The following is a 22,509-nucleotide window of genomic DNA, read 5'->3' on the forward strand; positions in this document are numbered from 1 at the left end:
GGTGGCATCGCAACCTCCCGATCTGCCCTGCTCTGTCATGACAGGGGGCAGCGCCCCAACTCCCCAATCGGCCCTGCTCTGAGCCCGACCAGGGGCTGCACCTAGGGATTGGGCCTGCCCTCTGCCACCTGGGAGCAGGCCTAAGCCAGCAGGTCATTATCTCCTGAGGGGTCCCAGACTGTGAGAGGGCACAGGATGGGCTGAGGGACCCCCCCCCCCAGTGCACAAATTTTTGTGCACCGGGCCTCTAGTTCACTAATAAAAGTCATGAGGAATGGTCAGAAAAGTAGAATATCAACAGCTGGCCAATTGTTCAGTAACACAAAGCCATGCAAATACAGTAAAGTGTGTGTTTTTTTCTGATGAACTTCATTAGCTCTTCACCTGCCTTTTACCATGGGACATGTCCCTGAGTCTTTATCATGCATCTCACCCTTTCATACAGGGCAGATGACCACCCGAGAAGGCTGCTACAGAGACCTGAGGTTTCAAGTAAATACGTCATTCTGCAATCCCAACACCCGGCCTGCCACAGGGGTGGTGCCTTGCAAAGTATCTGCCTGTCCTCCCAGGTAAGAACCGCCAGGCCATCGGAACTAGTTTCATAGTTTGCAAATATACTTGGGGAATCCTAGGAGCTCCTGTGTCTAAAGGTAGAAGCACTGAGCACCATCACATAATCCCGACGAGCAAAGAGGCCGAAGTCACCAGGACTGCCTGAACAAGCGAGCTTTAAAATGTGTCTGGAAAATCTTGTGAATGTCAGTGGAAGTTCTTAGAGTAGCATCCTTTTCGATTTTTACTTTAATCTGCATGCTGCCAGGGATGATAGTACACTGTGGTGATAGTAAAGTTTTAGCTCCCAGCTTTCTGTCTCCTTCCTAGTATTGCTTTTTCTTTTAAAAAAAATCACGTTATTAGATGTATTGGGCTGACATTGGTTAATACAATTATATAGGTTTCAGGTGTACAATTCTATATTACATCATCTATATATTGTATTATGTATTCATCCCCCAAAGTCAAGTGTCCTTTTCTCACCATATAGTTGACCCCATTTATCTTTTCCTCCCCTCCAGCCCCCTTCCCCTCTGATAATCACCATACTGTTGTCTGTGTCTATGAGTTTTGTTTGTTTGTTGCTTTCAGTTTTATACCCCACATGTTAGTGAAATCATATGGTTCTTGACTTTTTCCTTCTGACTTATTTCATTTAGCATGATATTCTCAAGATTCATCCATGTCGTCACAAATGGAAGTATTTCATCTTTTCTGTGGCTTACTGAATGAAGGCTTCCTGGGTTGTCAAGGGTGTGTGGGTGACTGCTGTGCACTGTGCATGCTCATGTGTGAGATGGAGGTGCAGAACACCTGGGCTCTGTCCTTCCATCATGCTGTCCTCAATACTGCTGCCCTTGGATATTTCTTTATTTTTTAAAATATATTTTTATTGATTTCAGAGAGGAAGGGAGAGGGAGAGAGAGCTAGAAACATCCTTGATGAGAGAGACCATTGATCGGTTGCCTCCTGCATGCCCCCTACTAGGGATCAAGCCCACAACCCAGGCATGTGCCCTTAACCGGAATCGAACCCGGGACCCTTCAGTCCGCAGGCCGACACACTATCCACTGAGCCAAACCAGAAGGGGCTAAATATTTCGAAATAAAGCTCAGGTTTACTGAGATGGTGGCCTGGGAAGGACCCAGGAGGCAGCTGTGGTCCTGCCCTGCTCTCATCAGCCATCATCCCTGAGCACGTCCTTAGTCTCTCTGCTCCTCACTTTCTTTATCTTTTCGGGGCTATGTCACATGTAAACATCATCTGAGTAACAAATTTAAGAAATTAAATTCGAACTCCAACTAGAGCTTCAGACAGCCAAGGCACTATGTACAAAATAGTCTTATACATCTTGTTGTAAAGACCCATAAGCTGGGATATGGATCCCAGGTTTGCTGAACTGAGCCTCCCAGCATAAAATTGATGTTTTTCCTAAAGATGGTAAAATAGAGGAGGGTGAGAGGCACTGTCTGCTTTCACCTCTGGCCTGTGTGGGGCCTGGTCACTTGCTCAGGATAGTGATGAGGCCACTTATCAACATTTAAGGGTCAGAGACCTTTCTTCCTACTAGGATGCCTGAATGGGCATCCCTGGAAAGATTCTGTATTCCCAGCCCACCTGCCTCCTCAAGGGCTGGAGACCCATCACTTCAGATTCACTGACCTTGCCTCAGCCAGGATCCCCTGTCCTCCCTCCCAGCAGGATGCCAACGGAAGTGAAGCAGGTCCTTCCATGTGTGTCCTACAAAGACTCTGCCTCCTCCTCCTCCTCTCACCCCTCCATGGGCTGCAACAGGCTTGGCTGTAGTGAGCCAGCTCTAGTCACATGGGCAAGGGCAACCTGCAAGGTGGGTGGAGTCCCAGGATGGAGGGTGTCGGAATGAGCAGAGCTACCACACCTTCCTACCAACTCAGGCTTCCTCTTGAAAGGGACATGCCACCTCCCGGGGGTGAGCCCTGGTTACATGGTCTCTGTTGGTGCAGCTAAGCCACTCTCCTAACTTCTATGTGCCTCATCTGTGAAACCTGGGTCCCAGCACTCCATTCTGGCCACCACCTCTGGTCATGGCAGCTCATGTGCTCTCGCATCCAATTGTCCTTATGTCTTCCTGGGGCGCCAGCATTTCCACCCTCCCTGTCCAGGATGTCATGTCCTCTCCCCAGTCCAGAGTCCATGAGTAGTGCTGTCATCCTTCTCTGGAGAGCTGGCTTAACAATTTCTCCCAATTCTTCCCCCTTATCCTTCCCCAGAGACCCAACTTGGCTACATCCATCTTATCACCCATTCCACACTTGGAGCTCAGTTGTTAAATACTGCCAGAAAATGTACAAGCCCCTGTTCTCACTCAAAAAGGTCACCATCTCACATAGCCACCCCAGAATGGCAGCCAATCCTAACACCCTTGACCAGTCATTTCCTCCCTCCCAGGACAGTGATTTGATATTCCCGCCAGCCTCCTCCAGCATTCCTCCTTCTCCCATTCCGCACTCTGGGCCACAGCCAGGAAACGACCACCCTTCCTGCCATGAACAGCCCACCTGGGAGTCCAGCCCTCACACTGCCTTTCCCAGTGGGCTAATGTCCCGCCTCTTCTGAAAGCTCTCCCAGAGCATGTCTCTGCTTCCCCTTTGCTTTCACACTTCTGGATTTCTTTGAAGAAAGATTTTTAAATGGATGTCGGATTTCCCTTATGCTCTGTTGTAAATATGTATATATGTGGAGGTACTAATTTTTCCTCACAGTCACCTGTTCTGCCCATTGCTCTTCTCACTGGGCCTTCCCTGCAGTTTATCTTTCTGGTTTTGAGGGATCTAGAGCCAAAGACATTTCTGTGTTCTTCCATGTCCTATATTCTATACTTATCTCATTCAGGTCCAATGTTATAGGTAAATTCTGGTAAGAGCTCTGTGTGCTGAAAGGAAAGGCATTATTCCGGGAGGAAGGGTCTGTCTGGGGAAGTTGAACCTGCTGTATGGGAGCAGCCGGTAGAAAACACACTGAGAGCTTGCCAGAGTCACCTAAGAAAAACCCAGAGGCCCCTTCTTAACTCTTTGATTTATATGTCTCACATTTTTGAATATATGCATATTCTCCTAAAAGAAAGTTTTGGGAGATGATATAAATCCCAGCTGGAAACCTACTGCTATGCTTTCCTGCTGGGAGAGAACTCAGAGGACACCCCAGACCAGGGGTCTTCAAACTTTTTAAACAGGGGGCCAGTTCACTGTCCCTCAGACCGTTGGAGGGCCGGACTATAGTTTAAAAAAAAAACTATGAACAAATTCCTATGCACACTGCACATATCTTATTTTGAAGTAAAAAAACAAAACGGGAACAAATACAATATTTGTATTTGCATGTGGCCCGCAGGCCGTAATTTGAGGACCCCTGCCCCAGACAGTAGCAGGGGCTAGAGGACTAGCAGCCCCAGAGGTTCCTATGGTTCAGGTGGGACAAATATCCTGGCTCCCATCCCACACCTCTGCTTGGAGTGGACTTAATGGGCCTGGGTGATGCCGAACAGATTATGGTACGTGCTAGGCAGAATGTGTGTGGTTAAAGGTGTGGGCTGTGTTGTCACCAACCTGGGTGCAAACCCCCTTTGTCTGCACGGCTTCTACATAATCCGGGGAACACAGGGAAGGATATGCTGAGGAAATCCACATAAATGCTCTTAGCACAGCACATGTGCTAACTACACAATAAATCTTGGCTGTTTTAATTTTGCTGTAAAAGGAGAAACAAATTCACATCAGTTACTTATTTAGTCTGCGAAGCAAAACTATCAATGACGAAGCACAGAAGAATGAACCTATATTATATATATTAATCCTCGTGGAGTTTTGTTTTAACAATTGAATTGGGAAAATAGATCTTAATTTAAAAAGTTGCTTTGTTTCCCTCTGAGATGCAAGATACATTTCTCTCTTGCCCAGAATACCGACAATATTTTGTTCCTGATTAAGTGGGCAGAAAGCCCCAGTTTTATATTTCGGAACATGAGAGCGTGTTTTTCTTATTAGAGCCTGTCTCTGCTGAGGTGTGGGGCCCTCTCCAAGCCCTGGTGTCCTGCGGTGTCCCTCTAGTGGCCTCCCAAAGCCAGAGTGACTGCAATAGCTCATTCTCTCACATCTCGCTCAGTGGACAGGATGGCCGGATGCAGCGGAGTGCAATCTGGTGTTCCATGTCCCATGCGTAGGAGGGTCCCAAAAGGATTGGGAAGCGGGATCTTTAAAACATCTTAATCCACAGCCTTCTCATTTGTACTTTAAATAAAAAAGAAAAGCTGCTCTTTTGGTTCGAACCTCTGACTCCTGCATCAGCGTCCAAATGGCATGCCTGGGCAGTGTCTAAGGCTCACACAACTGGAGCTCTGGCAAGCTCCTGGGTCATTAGCAGGATGGGGGTCCCAGGACATGAATCTCTGCAGGGGGCAGAGTACTAGGAATCCAGGGGTCTCCTTGCTGGAGGAAGATGATTTTAAAAAGTCTGGTTGGCTCCAGCCCACAGGAGCATCATGGCTAAATGACAGAGCTTAGGCAATTCCCAGCTGCTCCTCCGGAAGGCAGCTGAGCAGACACATAACCTCAGGTCTCTCCTCCTCGCACCAGGCAAGGCTGGCTGGGCAGTGACCTTGGAACAGACTAGCAGTGCACAGCAACCACCCTCCCTCCACCCATAGCTCAGCTGCCTCCATCTTCATTTTAGCATGAATCAGGCATTTTTATCTCTTGCTTTTGAAACACGAACTATAAATCACACAGATATTTATTTCCTTTCTCTTTCTCAGTTTATCTAAGTGGAGTGGCTCCTCGTGTCATTTATCTTAACTAGCTCGTTTTCAAAGCATAAACCCATAGGATGTGTGCTTTCCTGGACAGTGGATTGAAGATTCAAGAGGAAATGCTTTCCAGATGCTAAAAGGATACTCTTCCCCTCCCTGCAGTATTCTTCTAGGAATGCAGAGGAAGAATTTAGATGAAAAATATTGCGATCAAATGCCTTGTTTTCTCTTCTTAGGAATCCATACAAAAGTACCCTCTCTCTGTGCTCCTCTGCACGTGATCTTTGGATGGTCATATTATCGTTTCCTATCCTGTGGTGCCTCCTTACAAACCCGTTAGCAGAATGGTTTCATTCTGTGGACTGAAACCTATCGGCAATGTTTCACTTGAGGCCAGTTTTCTTTGTGGTTTTCATGTTGTATTTTTAAGAGAAAGGAAAGATGTGGGTCAGGTATAGGGTGGCTGTTTGAATATTTAATTGAATATTGAACAAGGATATGTAATCATTCTGTTCATTTAAAATTGTTTATCTAAAACTCTTCTTTAGACATCACCTTGAAAGGTGTTGATTTGCGAACATCTCTCCCATGTAGCCCCATCTGTGCTGAATGTCCATATTCAGTCATGTTTCCCACCAGAATCCTCCTTTTTGCCTACCTCTCCACCCCACCTTTATAAGAGTTTCACTAAATAAAAACTTTAAAATCTCTAACCTTACAGGACTAGGAAATGTGCGTAGATAAGTACAGTGACACATGTAACCTTGAAAGAGCTTTCGCTTAAGAAGCTTAAGAAGGAAACCAAACTAATTGACTTCCGAACTTGATATAGGAGTTTAATAATTTATTTTGCAATTCACCTTAGCATTTGCTTAAGAATTCAGGTTAGTTTGGGTTGACATGTTGATGTGTTGTCATTCCCATGTCACCTGTGAACCATGATTTTGTTAAGCATTTCCACCAGTTGTGAGACCTGAGAATCTTCCCTTGGAGAGTTGTTAAGGACTGGAAGGAAAATAAGACTTATGCATTAACTTTATCAGGTGGTATGAGATTTTTCTGACAGGTCTGAATATGATTACTACATCTTAGAATTTTCTCATTCCCCACCCCCACTCCTGCTTGGGTTTCTGCTTAAACAGTCCTTATTTTCTTTGTGAAGTTTCCAATAAATGTTACATATCTTTCATTGCATTTTTATGGGCATGCATAGATTTTTAAACAATATTCCCAGAGCCAAAGAGATTCTCAAACTAACTTGTTTAGATGAATTACATTTTCAATTAAAACACCACTTTTAAGATAAGACCTCATTTTGATGAAGGAGTAGTGTTGCAAAATAAAAAAATATGACACATGAGAGATTAAAACTTTTTTATGTGCAACTTGATTTGTTTTCCTATAGGTTCTATATAAGTTCAGGGCAAAACAACCTGAAGCAGAAAAAAATTCTTAATATGCTCTGACTGTGGTCACCAGGAATGCAATTGTCACAAAGGAAAGACCACAGTCTCCTACAATATTTACATTTGTCTGGATCCAATGCAAAACAGGAATCCACGTGAAAATTCCACCTCCGCCTTCAGCTGCCACATTACTGCAGTCTTGTTACACTTTTATGTCAAAAAAAATTCCAACAATAAGAGATTTTTAATTTTTGATGTGATATTACATATTTTCTTAATTTAAAGAAAGAGCTAAAGAAAAGAATCCATATAAATTCTCAAAATTCAACACTTAATTAATTCTAGTGTTTGCTTCTGACATCTATTTTTTTATTTTTATTTTATTTAGTAACAACATGCAGATAATTTTAAAAGGCATACTGTATTTTAAAGTTCACTATGAGAAATCATCATCCCTGCTGCAACCGTCATCCCACTCCCAGTCCCACTAACCCGAGGCAACAATTTCAGTTACTTTGTCTCTCTCCTCTGGTACGTGTTCTAATATTTCTAAATAGTATTCATAATTATCATTTTTCTATTTTTTTAAAAAAATTAAAATATATTTCTTTATTGATTTCAGAGTGGAAGGAAGAGGGAAAGATAGAAACGTCAATGATAAGAGAGAATCATTGATTGGCTGCCTCCTGCACACCCCCCACTGGGGACTGAGCCCGCAACCCGGGCATGTGCCCTTGGCCAGAATCAAACCTGGGACCTTTTGGTCCGCAGGCCGATGCCTCATCCACTGAGCCAAACCGGCTAGGGCATCATTTTTGTATTTATTGGTTTTAGAGATTATTCTCTTATCCGTCATAGGAAGGATATAGCCCTTTTGCATCACTTTTTATGACTCACATCACTTTTAGTACCAACTTCCTTGGCCTCCATTTTTCCAATATGGTGACATCCCATTATTATACACTATTCACATCTTTATTATCAGTCCTTACTGGCTAAGTAGGATATCCTGATTCTGTCTTTCTGTATATAAAATTTCATTTTCCAAAAGTTAACTGCCTGAATTTTGTCTGCTTGGGTTTCTTTATATATTTACAGTGTATGGATTCGTTTAACCAATATCAGTTGGATGTCTCCTGTGTGTCAGGCACTTGGTATACATTAGTGAGTGAACAAAGGTCCCTGTCTTTGAGGAGTTTATTGAGGGAGAGATACAGTCAGCAATAAGCACAAGATATTTTTAAATGATGGCCCATTTTGGAAGGTAATAAGAGCTGTGGATTAAAAGGAAAACTAGGGAAAGACAGAGGAGGTGGGAGTGGTGAGAGCAGGAGGTGCAGGGTGTGGGACAGTGCCCCTCATAGAGAACAGGACAAGGAGGAGGTGAGAACTTCATAGGCTTCTCACAGCTCTCCCCCCACCCGCACGGTCAGACAAGTCAGAGGACCTCTCAGTTGGTTTTTCTTTGGGGTCCTCATCCCTGGGGCCACCATTCTTATCCCACCTTGAACCTGTTGTGCTGGGACTCCCTCTGTTTCTCTGTGAAATGGAATAGTGTTTCCTGTTACCAGGCCATGGCCTGTCTTTGTTTACACCACATTCAGGGAACAACCTCTTTCCACTGTCTGAGAAAGTTTCCGGGAGCTGAATGTTCTCAGCTTCGCCAGTGACAGAGAGTCTGAGAACAGAGTTCAGGGGGGAAATTCACTCTCCCTTGGAGTTTTATGGGCATGACATCATTGACTTCCATCTCCTGTGGCTGCCAAGGAGTCTGCTGCTATTCTGATTACGTTTACCTCCTCCTTTTTGGAAGCCTTAGGGTCTTTTATTTATTCCTGGGTTACCAATGTGCTTTAATCTCATTGTATCTTCATTCATTTGCTGAGTCCATATGGTCCCTTTCAGTGTAGAGGGAGAAAAGGTTTTAATACTATTCTCCTTCATTCTTTATATTCTTGCCTCCTGAATTCCTCATATATTAGATTTTTAATACTATTCTCCTTCATTCTTTATATTCTTGCCTCCTGAATTCCTCATATATTAGATTCATGTTTTAATGTTCTTTTGTAAGAGTATTACATCCATCCCTTTATCTTTTTGTTTGGGGAGATTTTTATTATCTTACAGATTTCCTGCTCTTTGTTGCTCATTGTTTAATACCTGACAACAAATGTTTTCTTACTTTTGTGGTCTTTGATTGTAACCTTTCTTTTAAAGCATCTTGCTCCTCTCTTTATTTGAAAATACAATTATTGTTCTTCCTTTACTTCTGTCGTTCTTTCTCTTTCTCTATTTCTCCCCCCCTCCACCCCCCCACTCTTCCTCTCTCCTCTTACCTGCAGTCTATTCCCTTAATTTTCCTTTTTCTACTAGTTGGTTGGTGGGTTTTTCTGTTGTCTTTCATGCTGAGATCTTCTTCCAAAGCCTAGCTGTGCTTGTCTTTCAATTTGTTTCTAACTTTTGATTTATGTTTTTCTCCTTTTTTATTCCTCTGATTATTTAGAAGACATACAGTATATTTCTAATCCTACTTTAGTTACCTATACAATTTTAAATAATGTGCTTAAGCTACGCTTTTATGATTTATCAACTTACAAATTAGCACATTTCTATTATCTTACAGATTTAAAATAGGCAACTAGCACATTTCTACTCCTTTTATTCTCTACTAGAGGCCCGATGTACAAAATATGTGCGAGGGCCTCAGCCCTCGCAGCCCTGGCTTCGTCCAGAAGGTCGTCCAGAAGGAGGTCTGGAAGGTCGTTCAGCTGTCCGGTCTAAGCATAATATGGTTTTATTATTATAGATTTCTCACACTTCAGGATCCAATCTTTGTCATAAGTGCTTGCAGGTTTCTCATTTCAATTTACTTTAATATAAAATAATTATTATTATTTACATATTATATTATATGTTATATACCTGCTTTCTTTCAATAATGATAGAATGGTATCCCGTGTTATAATCTTGACCACAGTTGTATAAGCTTGATTATCTATTTTAATGGATCCAGGGACCTTGCCAGTCTTCATACAATAACATTCTCATTCTTGAGTTCAATAGTTTAAATCGTTTCCTCATCAACAGGAGTATGTCTTGAGGAGATTTTTAAAGAAGGATCTTCTAACTCCTTGCATATCTGGGAATGTCTTTCTGTTGCTTCTCTTCTCACTTCCTTTAATGTCATCCTGTCATCTTATCTCTTCCTTGATGTCTTGCTTCATGGAATTTTTACTCTCTTTTAAATTTTCTGATAGTGTAATCTATTTTGTAAAATTGTATTTGATAAAGTAAGTCTTCTTCCAGAATATTTTATTATTTTCTTCATCTTTCTTTTGAGTACTATATATCTTTTTTACATGTGTCTTTTAGTGGGGGGAGGGTTGCTCTATAATCTTCACATGTAAGGTTCCTTTTTCCCAGTTCAGTTCTGACATGGGCATTTGCATATAATCCTTTTATAGACCTAAATGGAGCTGGTCTCTTTCCTTCTAGCCTTGTTCCTGCAGTGTATGCTTTTCAAGTGCTTTCTGGAGCAAATACAAATGATTTGTTATGTGAGTAGTCTTTGTTTAGATTCTTTTGATAACTTCACAACTTCTCAGCCATTTATTTGCTTTTGGGAAAAGGAATCTCTGCACTCCCTCACTTGCATCATCTTTCCCAAAATCTCTACCTCAATTTTTAAATTTAAAAAAGAATTTCAGAGAGATGTGCTTTCTTTATGAAGCCATTGAAGAGTGGCCCACACCCATCAATATTTGTGTGGCCTACATGTGGTTACCAAAGACATTAACTTGGAATATGGTCTGTTGATCATCAACAGCTTATTTATCTTTTTTTAAAATTTATAAATATTTATCGTTCAGATTATTACAGATATTCCTCTTAGCTCCCCTCCACCTGGTTCCCACCCCACCCCATGCCCTTACCCCCTGCCACTGTCCTCATCCATAGGTGTAAGATTTTTGTCCAATCTCTTCCTGCACCCCCCATACCCCTTTCCCCCCAAGAATTGTCAGTCCACTCCCTTTCTATGCCCCTGCTTCTATTATATTCACCAGTTTATTCTGACTTAATTTTCAGGTTCACTTGTTGATAGGTATTTATTTGTTGTCACTTTGTTGTTCATAAATTTTATCTTTACCTTTTTCTTCTTCCTCTTCTTAAAGAATATCCTTCAGCATTTCATATAATCCTGGTTTGGTGGTGATGAACTCCTTTAGCTTTTTCTTGTCTATGAAGCTCTTTATCTTACCTTCAATTCTACATGATAGCTTTGCTGGGTAGAATAATCTTGGTTGTAGGTTCTTGCTATTCATCAGTTTGAATATTTCTTGCCACTCCCTTCTGGCCTGCATGGTTTCTGTTGAGAAATCAGCTGACAGTCGAATGGGTACTCCCTTGTAGGTAACTAACTGTTTTTCTCTTGCTGCTTTTAAGATTATCTCTTTGTCTTTTGCCCTTGGCATTTTAATGATGATGTGTCTTGGTGTGGTCCTCTTTGAATTCCTCTTGTTTGGGGTTCTCTTTGCTTCCTGGACTTGTAAGTCTATTTCTTTCATCAGGTAGGGGAAGTTTTCTGTCATGATTTCTTCTAATAGGCTTTCAGTATCTTGCTATCTCTCTTCTTGTGGCACTCTGATAATTCAGATGTTGGTACGTTTGAAGTTGTCCCAGAGGCTCCTCACACTATCTTCATATTTTTGGATTCTTTTTTCATTTTGCTTTTCCAGATGGGTGTTTTTTGCTTCTTCATATTTCAAATCTTTGACTTGATTCTTGGGATCCTCTAGTCTTCTGTTGGATCTCTGTATGTTATTTTTAATTTCAGTCAGTATATGTTTAATTTCTGACTGGTCCTTTTCCATTTTTTTGGCATTCTCATTAAGATCCTTGAAGGTCTCACTAAGTTCCTCGGAGGTTCGTAGAAGATTCTTGAGTAATCTTATAACTGTGGTTTTGAACTCTATGTCCTCCATTAGTTTGCTTTCCTCCATTCATTTGTGATATTTCTTTGTCTTCGCATTTTTGGCTGACTGCGAGGACCTGCTGTTTCTATAGTGGAAGAACTGCTGTGCTGGAGACACCCTTATGGGGCAGGACTTGCTTCAGTGGGGCTTTGGTGCTCCCTGAGTCTGCTTCTTGAGTGTGTCCCTTTTGGATGTGAGGAGTTGAAATCTGGTATCTGACCAGGGGTACCCTGGCTCCTGGATCTCCAAGTCAACCACTGTGTGAGTCCACCCAGCAGGAGCTACAGCGATACCAGCAGATTTCTCCTCTTTGTTTGGGGTTTGGAAGTTTTGGAGCTCTCTGACCCAGCCGTTAGGTTAGGCTGCAAAAGTGCAGGTAATTCCTTTGTGCAGTTGCGCACAGTTTGGATGGGGATGTAAATTGAGTGGGGCGGGATCTCAGAGAATCACCAGGGCAGAGCAAACAGCAATGGCTGTCATCAGCGTCTCCACGACTCAGACTCCCCATCTCTGCATCCCTCTGATTCCCTCTGCGTCCCCGAGTCCCGCGCCCCCACAGCAACAATGATCCCTGCAAGCAGCTCTGCGAGAAAGCCACCCTCGCTTTCCAACCTGCTGCAAGACAGTCCAGTTTCTCCCCGTAGGAGTCTGGGACCCCAGAATCTTGCCTTAAACGAGCTCAGTGCATTGGAGAGCTTGTATCTCCTTCCAATTGAAAAAAAACACGCATCCAGGTGCAGCCTGCCTCGTGCACCCTTTGTACCTCTGTTCTTGGCGCCTCTGCACCCCTACCCGTTCTTAATGCGCTTCTTCCTTTCCTTCTAGTTGTAGAACTTCCACTCAGCCAGCTTTCATGTGGTTCTGGATGATAGCTGTTTTGTCTTATAGTTGTAGTTTCAATGTTGTTGTGGGGGGCAGCACGTATAGGTTTATACCTTATGCCACCATCTTGGTTCTCGCATTATTTATCTTTGCAGAGGATTCTGCCATGTGTTTGCAGCAAAGAATGCTTATGAAGGGTTTCTCCGGAATTGGCAATCAGTCACACTGTCCTAGTGGCCATTGTGGCCCATATTTGTGGTTTGTCCCAAGTTTGGTGGGACTCAGATGATCCAGAGCACAGGCATCAGGTCAGGACACCTGCACTGGAATCCTGACTCCTCCATGTGCTCCTGTATATCCTTGTGCACATTACTTAGTATTTCTGCACCTCAGTTTTCATCTCTGAAATGGATATAATAATACCTACCATGTAAATGTTTGTGTGAATTAAAGAGTCAACAGAAATAAAGCACCTCATTAAATACTAGCCATCCATCATTACTGGTATTATTGGAACTCAGTAGACTAGAGGGATTTAGGATTGAATTCATCAGCCCGGATTGTCTGACTGTAGATTGTTAAGGACTTGGAATATATGTATATTGGTTTCTTGAGGACAATGAGATTTTTCAGAGCCTGTCCAATGTCATTTAATACCTATTAGATTGTAATACACAGGACACCTGCATTCAGTCCTCCACTAGTCTCACTGTTTTCAGGTGCCTACACTAGTTCTTCTTCAGGAAACCTTTTTATTTTGTTCAAAGAATTGGATTTCCCACAGATTTTTTTCCTGTGTCTGTAAAGGCAAATGCAATTCTCTCATGGCTACTTGTGCAAATGTAGACCTTACATCATAGGGTCAGTTAGAGAAAGATATCATAGTACTGTCTAAACTACCAGACGGTGTTTTTATGTTCTGCATATGATATTTTGGCATAAATTATTATAAATGCTACACTGGTTGGCTGATGTCCCAATTTGAGTCATTTAAAACAGCTGATCTAGAGAATGAGATCTTTAAATATAGGGGTTTTTTTTCTCTACCCCAACTCATTGTAAGAATATGGAGCATAGTATAAACTATTTAAATATAAAGAGTATTTTCTCATGTCAATGTACATTGGATCATTTGGTTCTTTTGCAACATAGGCTAATAAATTATACCAATTATAATACAGCAAATATTAATTAGATACCAATATAGTACATTCCTCCTCACACCCCTTTCGTCTTCTTGCATCATTGTTGTTAAGAGCAGTAGATAATATGACATTCACAACATAATTCATCTGATCATTTTTGTGATCTAATATCTGAAGCTTTACAATGGAGAGTTGATGCCAAAGAATATGACAATATTTAACTAACTAAATAACTTGCTACATTATTTAATAGTTCATTAAAACTATTTTTAAGAGCATCACAACCATTTAGTATTTACGAATACATAAGACCCATCAGATGGGAAAGAAATTCTACCAAGAGAATGAAAAATAACTAATCTGTGGATGTGTTGAAGAATGAATGCGACTGTAAAAGGTAGTTTCATAGGGATGGGAGCCGGAGGTTACAGAAATATTATTCTAGTTACTCTGTGTGTTCATTTTCTGGTTCTGATTAATCTCCTCCAAGTGCCACAGTGAGAACTCCTTCCTGCAGAGAATGGAATGTTCCAGCCTCACCAAGAAAGATGACCCCAGCATCAAATGTTAACTGTATACTTTTGGCAACCACCTGGCCTAAAAGAATCAATTGGCCAGAAAAATCATCTACAGCATGTGGTACCTTCACACCTGGACCTCAGTTTGGAAACTGTCAGCTTAAAAGAAAAAATGTAGAGGTTATTAGAAACCACTGTAAAAGATCAAGTTCTGCTGTCATTTTGTAGGAACTATGGTAAATATTCACGTTATGTCTCATGTTCCCCATCATTCATTTGTCATCAGTGCTTTCATGAGTTTAGGGGGAAAAAATCAAGGAAATGAGATTCTAGTTTTGTTTGGTTTTCAATGTGGCTAGCTCATAGACTCAGGTAGTATAACCGCATGACCGTGATATTCTTACTGTCTCTCTCTTTACTACTTGATTGCAAAGAATGTGTCTGAAACTCCGGGCAGGATACTGACCTTGAGTCTATCCATGGTGTCAATTTGCTTGCAGATCTGATCTGTGTAAAATATGGATTCAATATGTTTCTTTGAGTTCTCTCCTAAAACCAATTGGATTTATGGCAATTCCTGGTAACCTTGGTATATAAACCTTCCATTGATGGCCCTAAGTGACCAATCCCACTTGGCTAGCTGAGTGCATAAGCCGCAGAAACTGAGGGGCTGTGGTCTGGGCTCAAACTGTCCAGATCCACTGGACAAGGCCACCTGGAAAGCATTCTTAGAAAACTGACTCATGAGTCTGGAGAAGCTCATTTCAAAGTATTTATCTAAGAATGAACATCCAAGAAACCCTAAAAAAAAGCCTGAAACTCTAGAAGGAGTGATGCCATCATTTTAAAATTCTTCTCCTAAAAGGAAGCCCCAGTGAGCAAAGTTCAACTCCTGTAATAGAAGAGGAAGCTGACATTCCTTCCAAAAGAAAAAAAAATGAGGATCCAAAGAAAGTGAGTTGGAACACAGTGGTTAGTGAATCTTCCGTGACTTAAATTACACTTTGCACTTTGAGAGATGCTTATTAAACCATCTCCTGTGGGAAGGTCATTTATTTTAAAAGAAAGGAAAAAGAACCACAGTTGTGAAATGTTTAAATTTGTGTTAGACACATAAGCTTTCCCTAGAGCACCATTAATAGGCTCTCTTGAGAGGCAGGAAAAGATATTTCAGATGTTATAGAAACTCTGGGCGACATGATGACTAAGGGAAAATCATTTGGAAAGAGCATGGCCCTACCTAAGTATTTTGACACTGATTCAATATTGAATCATTAAGAACTTTTCAAAACACTACTCTGTGTGGCTATTCAGCCATAAAGTAGAAACACACAACTTTTACCTATAGTAATAAATTCTACACTTAGGTGCATATGAAATAGAGACACATACCAAATTTTGCAACTATCTAATTAAGATATGTAATGCCCATAAAATTCCTAAATATATACATTTTTCCTAGGACATTTTAGAGCTAAGCAATATTAGGTAACTACCTCACATCAATATTAGGTAACTTTCCCCCAGCTAAACAGCTAGCCTTGTAGAAGTGCTCATCCATTGAACAGCACACAGCAGAGTGAGTCGTCCCTCCCCCTGCCCCGGCCCTGCCACTTACCAGCTGTGTGACCTTGATCATCAAGAAGTAAAGTGCCTGCAGCAAAGGCTCTCACCATCTCTGGGCCTCAGTTTCTCATCTATAAAATGAGGATTCTAATAGCCCCTCCCCCTGGGGTTGTTGAGTGGGTCCGTGTGTGTGCATGGGTTAATCATGTAAGCACTTAGAACCGTGCAAGGCACAGAGCAGGCACTGAATGTGTCTAAATCCAGCAATGAGAGTCCAGGTCCCAAAGCTGCACTCACTGGGCTCAAATCCCAGCCCACACCTCTTCCATGACCTTTCTGCACGTCACTCTTGTCCTCTCTGAAGGGGAATAAAGAATAAGATCCAGCTTATTGGTTTGTGGGGAGAATTAAACAACTTTATAGCTCTCAGAGATGTAGAGCTCCAGCTTGGCTTTTACTTAATTGAATTTGCACTCTACCTGTGAGATGCTGGTTCCCTTCTTGGTGCGTCAGTGTGTGAAGCTTCATTCTGACTCTTTAATATTCAAATCGATTCTGTTAGAAAGTCAAGATTTGACATGCGGGGCTTTGTTGCTGGTTTTTGTTGTTGTTGTTGTTGTTGTTGTTGTTGTTCTCTGACAATGGGGTAGTGTGTCCTTTTCTTCCTAATAATCTGCTTTGGCTGCACTCAAAATAGGCCTAACACTCCGATGTACCTACCTTGTTCAGACGTACTGCCTACTGCCCACAAGCCCATCACTTCCTGGTTTCTGCAGATGTGTTTAATCCTATTATTTCTAAATGGAGCTGGTCTGTGGCCTATGGTGATTCTGAAAATCAGGTCTTATTGGAACTCGGGCATGCCATTGGTTCCCGCATTGTCTCTGGCTGCTTTCCCTCTGCCACGGCAACACTGAGTGGTTGCAGCAGGGAGCATCTGGCCCACCAAGCTAAAATATTTACTGTCTGGGTATTTAGTAAAATGTTTGCTGACTCCTGAGCTAGATGCAAATGTTTTCCCAGCAAAGTGAGTGTCTTAAGGAAAAGGTTGTTTCTGTTACCTTTCACTCTTTGTAGGGCAAAATAACAGTGTTAATATTGTTACAGCAACGTATTCCAAATAGTTCAGAAAACCTGAACCTGGTTTAGGTCCACAGTCTTTCTATCATTCATATTAAGTATATTGTACAGTGACTTACATGAGGAATTGATTAATATATTCATCTTCTCAGCAATTTGGGAAACGTGCTGTATCTTTTCTCTATTATGAAAATGGTGTTTCAATCTAGGACATTTTTAAAAATAAAAACATAAATTAGGTTAGTAATCATTAAGTCCATGTAACATGCAGCTTCGGTTTATATGGCTAGTTTTTACTTCAAGGGTAGCATTTCCTAGCCAGCTATCAGAAGATGTGGGCATTGTGGGCAGCCTCCAAAATCTGTGGATGGGTCAGCAGGTTGGAGACTCAAGGAAGAGTTTATTCTGTAGTTCAATTTTGAAGGCCATTGGCTGGCAGAATTCCCTCTTCTGGGAAAGGTCAGTCTTTTTCTATTGAGGCCTGCAACTGTTTGGACAAGGCCCACCTATGTTATGGAGGTCAATCTGCTTTACTCAAATCTACTGATTTAAAATGTTAACCACTTCTAAAAAATACCTTTACAGAAATATCTAGAATAATGTTGGAGCAAATATCTGGGTACCATGGCCCAGCCAAGTTGACACATAAGATAAACTATCACCTGGATTCAGTTAGATGTACAGGAGGATGCAGCTTTGTTGGAGAATCAGGGAATAGAATCTGTGATTTGGTGAAATATAGGATGGTCAGGGGAAAGGACACCTGGAGGGTTTCACTCCCTAATATGGGCACAAGGGCAGGAGGGCAGAGATGGGGACTATTGGCTCCAGTTTCCCATCACATGTCAGATGGGCATGCTTTGTGGACAGGCGCTACATGGGTGAGGAGTTCAATGGAGAAAATTTGGGGGTTCTCACCAGGTAGAAGAGAAGCTCTCATTCAGCACACTGTTGAAAAAGCAGATTAAGGAAAAAACTATTTAAACACACATACACACACACACAATAATAAGAATAATAAATAAATAAATAAAAATACACACATACACTGAATTTTTATTTTCACGTTAAGTTCATAAGTATGCATCCATTTGCTAATTCTTTTAGTTATGGCTAAAACCTACTTTGAGTAGGAATCTGATTAATAAAAATATAAGTGGATTATTTTGCAGAAAATATACCCAATACTTATGATGTCCAGTTTGAGTTTCTTTAAAGAAGAGTGAATCTGGTCACATTCATTCATTTATTCATTCAAGTGTAAAATTATTTTTAGTTTTTAATTTTTTTCTATATTTTACTTGGTCTCAGCCACGCCTAAGCTGACAGCAATTTTGTTTAATGACTAGTCTTCACTGAGTCATTCCAAAGATCCAACTTTGTTTTCTTGGAAATAAGCTTCTCATTTTTCATGCTCATATTTCATCAGGCTACACCAAATTTAATTTTATTACATAATTCCAATAACAAGTTCAGCTGGGAGAAGCAGATTAGAATGTAGGCTCAGCTGGTTCCGTGTGCTCCTGCTTGTCAGTGGGTGGCAGCAGAAGGATGTTGACAACCATGGGCAAGGCTGGCCTCATGTGGTGCTCAGCATGGCCTGGGCAGGGGCTGGGTTGTTTCACAAAGAGAATGAAGAGGCCCAATGAGTCTGTTGGGTCATTCAGATGAGTAAAGAAGAGAGCTACTCCTGCAGTGGGATATGGACTAAAGGCAGAGAGGTGAGGCATGTCTGGTGTCCAGAGAAGAGCAGATCAGATCTAAAGGACCGACAGGACGAGTTGATTCAGGGAGTGTCCCATTGCTTTGCCCTCCTGAAGACAAAACCAAGGAGTCTTATGTAGGAGGTTATATTGACCCTGCCCAGTGGAAAACCTCCTGTCTGCTTGGGCAGCAGGGTGGTATAAGAGGGATCTTTGTAACCTAGATGATGTCCCTAGTTATGAATCCATCCATTATCACAACCTTCTGTATCCAAGCATAATGTAAGTTTACAAAGACCTTGCACCATGAAGCCAATCTTGGATAAGAATATTTCCCCAGCTCTGACGTTGGGTGGTTTGGGAGGCTTAGAAACATGCTAATATTGGGCAAAGTTAACTTTTACCTCTCAGAGTTCTTCATATCAAGTTTGGACTGGTCAGTATACAAGGAAGCAGCTCTGGTCCATACCAGCTCTTCAGCCACTTTGGTTCTGGGATAGTCTTTCTTTGGGAAGGAGGCTAAGCTTGCATGACTTTACACTCCCAGAAGCTCAGTCTCTGGGTATGAGTACAGGAGCTGGCCCAGAGCGCAGTCTTAAAAATCAAAAGGGCTGCACTGAACCAGGATACTGGGCCACCTGAGTAGACTTGTCTAATTCACCAGTAACAAGGAATGAAGGTGTCTGCCTTCCTCCAGAAGAACCTATTCACCAGGCTTCCCACTGCAAGTTTATTAAATATCCTAGTTCTCATAACAGTTAAAAATAACATCAATATAACTCGATTACTAGGGATGGAGTGAAGATAGTGCCCATCTGCAGGGGCCCGTGTCCTGGACTGTCCTGAAGAGCAGGATGTTCCATTTATTAACAGCCATGTTCCCAACCCTGCTGGTCATCTTACTCATCAGGCTGAGGAAGAGATGGCTTTGTCAAAATTCAAAATCCTGACCCCAACCTCAGATTTGTGATTCCTGCAGAATGAAGGAGAGACCAGGAACACCTGGGTATGTGAGAGCCCTGCCAGCCAGCTATGGTTTGGAGAACACTGTCTTAGCGCCATCTGGGTCATAGGAGCATAGACCAGGGTCCACTCAGCCCCTTTGTACTATCCTTGGGCATGAAAATTTGGGATGTTAAAACTGCCTCTGTACTTGCCTGGAATGTAGCAGGTACCTCCTATTCACTCAGTACTCGATTTCAGTTGCAATCTAGTCTAGATTGCTAATTTGTCTGCTCTATGTAGTTCCGCCCCAGTATTTTGTACTCCAGAGCAAAGGTGTTTGTAATATAAACAGTTGATTCCTTGGTTGGGTGTTGAATGGATATGCAAGAGGAGCAAGAGGAAGCTATCCTTCCCACTTTGGAATCTGACGATGGAAAAGATGCTCATTCTTTTGAGTAGAGTAGGGTGGACACGGAGAGCAGCATTGTGGGGGGCACTTCTGACCCCTCCTCTTATTTGCATCTTCCACTACCTCAGGGACTGTCCTTTCTTCTTGGGGCTCGGTTGCCCAACTTAAGACACAGTTGGTAAGTTCCATCATTTCTGAGCTCCTTCCCAGCTCTAACACTCAGCCTCCTTTTTTCCAATACTCTGTAAACTGGATAGAGGAACAACCGCACAAAGAAACAGAACTTCATTCACACTTGAATCTAATGATTTTCCTTTTCCCTTTTATGACCTGAAGTCTGTCATTTGAGTTTATGGGATGCAAACACCCTCCATGGTCTACAGAAAGAAAAACCTCAGAAGAAGGATTTTTGCTGAAACAGGGAATTGTTGAGGCTGTTTTGAACAGTGAGGTCAAATTCTTTGGTCTCTGTGTCCCTCATAATTTTGTTTTCCCTGTCTCCCCATGTAAATGAAAGCTCTGTAGATCTTACTGATTCTTCCTAAGATAACAACTGATGACAGGATAGTGAGACAGGAAAATCTGGTAAAAATAGCATGTTGGCCCCCTAATAATAAAAATTCACATACCTCTGGCTTCTCACAGTCCATAAAATTAGCACCCACAGTGCTTCCTTTGTGGGAAGCTTTTGATGTCCTTCAATTTGGCTTGGTGTGATTCAGAGAAGAAATGCTGTGTTTAAAGATGAAAACAGCTCAGTGCCTATGTCTGTCTCATTATAAATCTCTCCGTCAGTCTCACACGTCCACAAAGTGGTTTGCCTTTTGAGTCTGAACAAATGAAGTAACAGTCAAGGTACAGCTTCCAAGTGCTGACGGCAAAAGCCTGCAATCCCCATCCAGGTCTCCTGTTTTCTGAAGTCTGCCCCTGTCCTTGGCAACCAGCAGTCAGTAATGGTCTCTCAGTTCTAAAGTGAAAATCAGGGCCAATTCCAAGCATTGCCACCAGAACGTCCCGCAAACAGACCATGGTGGAGGGAATGAGTGGGTGTCTGGACCTCGCTATTCTAATGTGCTTACTAGTGAACTTTAGGTGGATTTGGAGACAAAGTGCATTGCTCCGGAAGGTAGAGCATGTGAGCAGAGTGCTATCTGTTTGTCCAATAATTCTGGCTATATCGACACCATTCACTTGCACATTTGGTTACCAAGATCATTGGCAGAGCTAGTTTTCTGCCTCTGTACTTGCCTGGAATGTAGCAGGTACCATTTGACGCTGATGAAATGTCCTTTGACACAGACCAATAATGCATTCCAAATCAGCAGATAGGGAAGGCAGGTGAAGGGCCTCTGGCCATCTGCCAGATGGGCTCATAAAAGCAGTTTCTCTCCTTGCTCATCCTCCCACGTTCTCTGACCTCCACTGCTGTGCTGTCAGCTTACAGTTCTGCCAGGCCCTCTTTAAGTTAACTTACTGTTTTCCAATGGAAAAAGCAGACTTTCAAACTAGCATCTGTTTATTGTTGGATCAGCATTGTTATCTTTAAAACATTTCATGTAGAAGAAAAGTGTGGTAGAAATAGAGAACAATCGATGCTGTCTTGAAAATTCAAAGAGAATAAGCAGAAAAATAAAACAACTGAAACTGAATTCTACAATGAAATTAGCAGTTACTTGCTTTCTGAGTGACTCCCTGATGTGAGTCTGTGACACCCCTGGCTGGCTCAGCCGGCAGAAGAGCGGACACTGGTCCATGCCAAGAGGGTTGGCCTCTGAATCGGAGGGTGGTTACAGCATGTGGCTGTCTGGGTGGTGCTTCATGACAAGGTATCTTACTAAAGCCAAACACTCTGGTTGGAAATTTGCATTTTTTAAAGGAAACTGTAAATAACCAAAACCAAAATGTTAGTATTATTTTAATGTAGAGGGGAAAGTCATTTTATTTAGAAATGACTAATGCTTGTGACAAATAGTGATATTGAATCTTGAACTAGTGGTGCCAGGAAACCCTGCCTCAAATGTTGAGTGACAGCGGTCAAGTCCATCACCTCTTCCAGCAGCCCTCTCTAAAAGTGCACCCGACAAGGGCTATCCTGGGCCAGGGAAGCACAGACGATGGCTGGATGGCTGAGTCTTCTTGATCTGGGTAATTCCAGCTGCCTGCTTTGTTCTAGCTGGCAGGCAGACAGGAAGAACAGAACAAAGTGGGGCAAGTGGGGCCTCTGGTTCGCTACTGAACACACCTGGCATCTGCTCTTGGAACCCTCAGAAAGCATGGGAGTTTGTGTGGATGTTGACTCTATCATGAGCTGAAATTAAGACCTTTCCCCAGAGCTCTGCCTGTGAAAGGAAACAGACACTTGGCGTTTCCATATGCTCTGCGAACGATCTTGGTTCAGGAGGGGTTCTTAATGACGGGCAGTTAACAGAAGGGCAGAGAATGGATAGACCCAGTTGGAACAGCTTAAGATGATGGAGACAGAGGACTTAACGAGGGGGTGAGAAAAGCCTGAGCGCAGCCAAGACGGCTTTGCAGCCCCTGTGTGGACACAGCAATTAGAATTTACAGGTCTGCAGGGCTGAGAGAGCAAACACAAGAAAT

At 42.3% G+C, this 22,509-nt stretch overlaps 1 protein-coding gene across 1 annotated transcript in view; it reads left to right on the forward strand.

Moving 5' to 3' along the window:
* ADAMTS16 (ADAM metallopeptidase with thrombospondin type 1 motif 16) overlaps window positions 1–22,509 on the forward strand; it is a 112,092-nt gene that overhangs the window by 77,717 nt on the left and 11,866 nt on the right. Inside the window, exon 17 of the mRNA XM_006081570.3 lies at window positions 446–572. Within this exon, the coding sequence (XP_006081632.1) occupies window positions 446–572 (127 nt within the window). The remainder of the gene's footprint in view (window positions 1–445; window positions 573–22,509) is intronic.

The sequence above is a fragment of the Myotis lucifugus genome, unplaced genomic scaffold (genome assembly GCF_000147115.1).
Source record: "Myotis lucifugus unplaced genomic scaffold, Myoluc2.0 scaffold_0, whole genome shotgun sequence".
Taxonomy (NCBI): Eukaryota; Metazoa; Chordata; class Mammalia; order Chiroptera; family Vespertilionidae; genus Myotis; species Myotis lucifugus.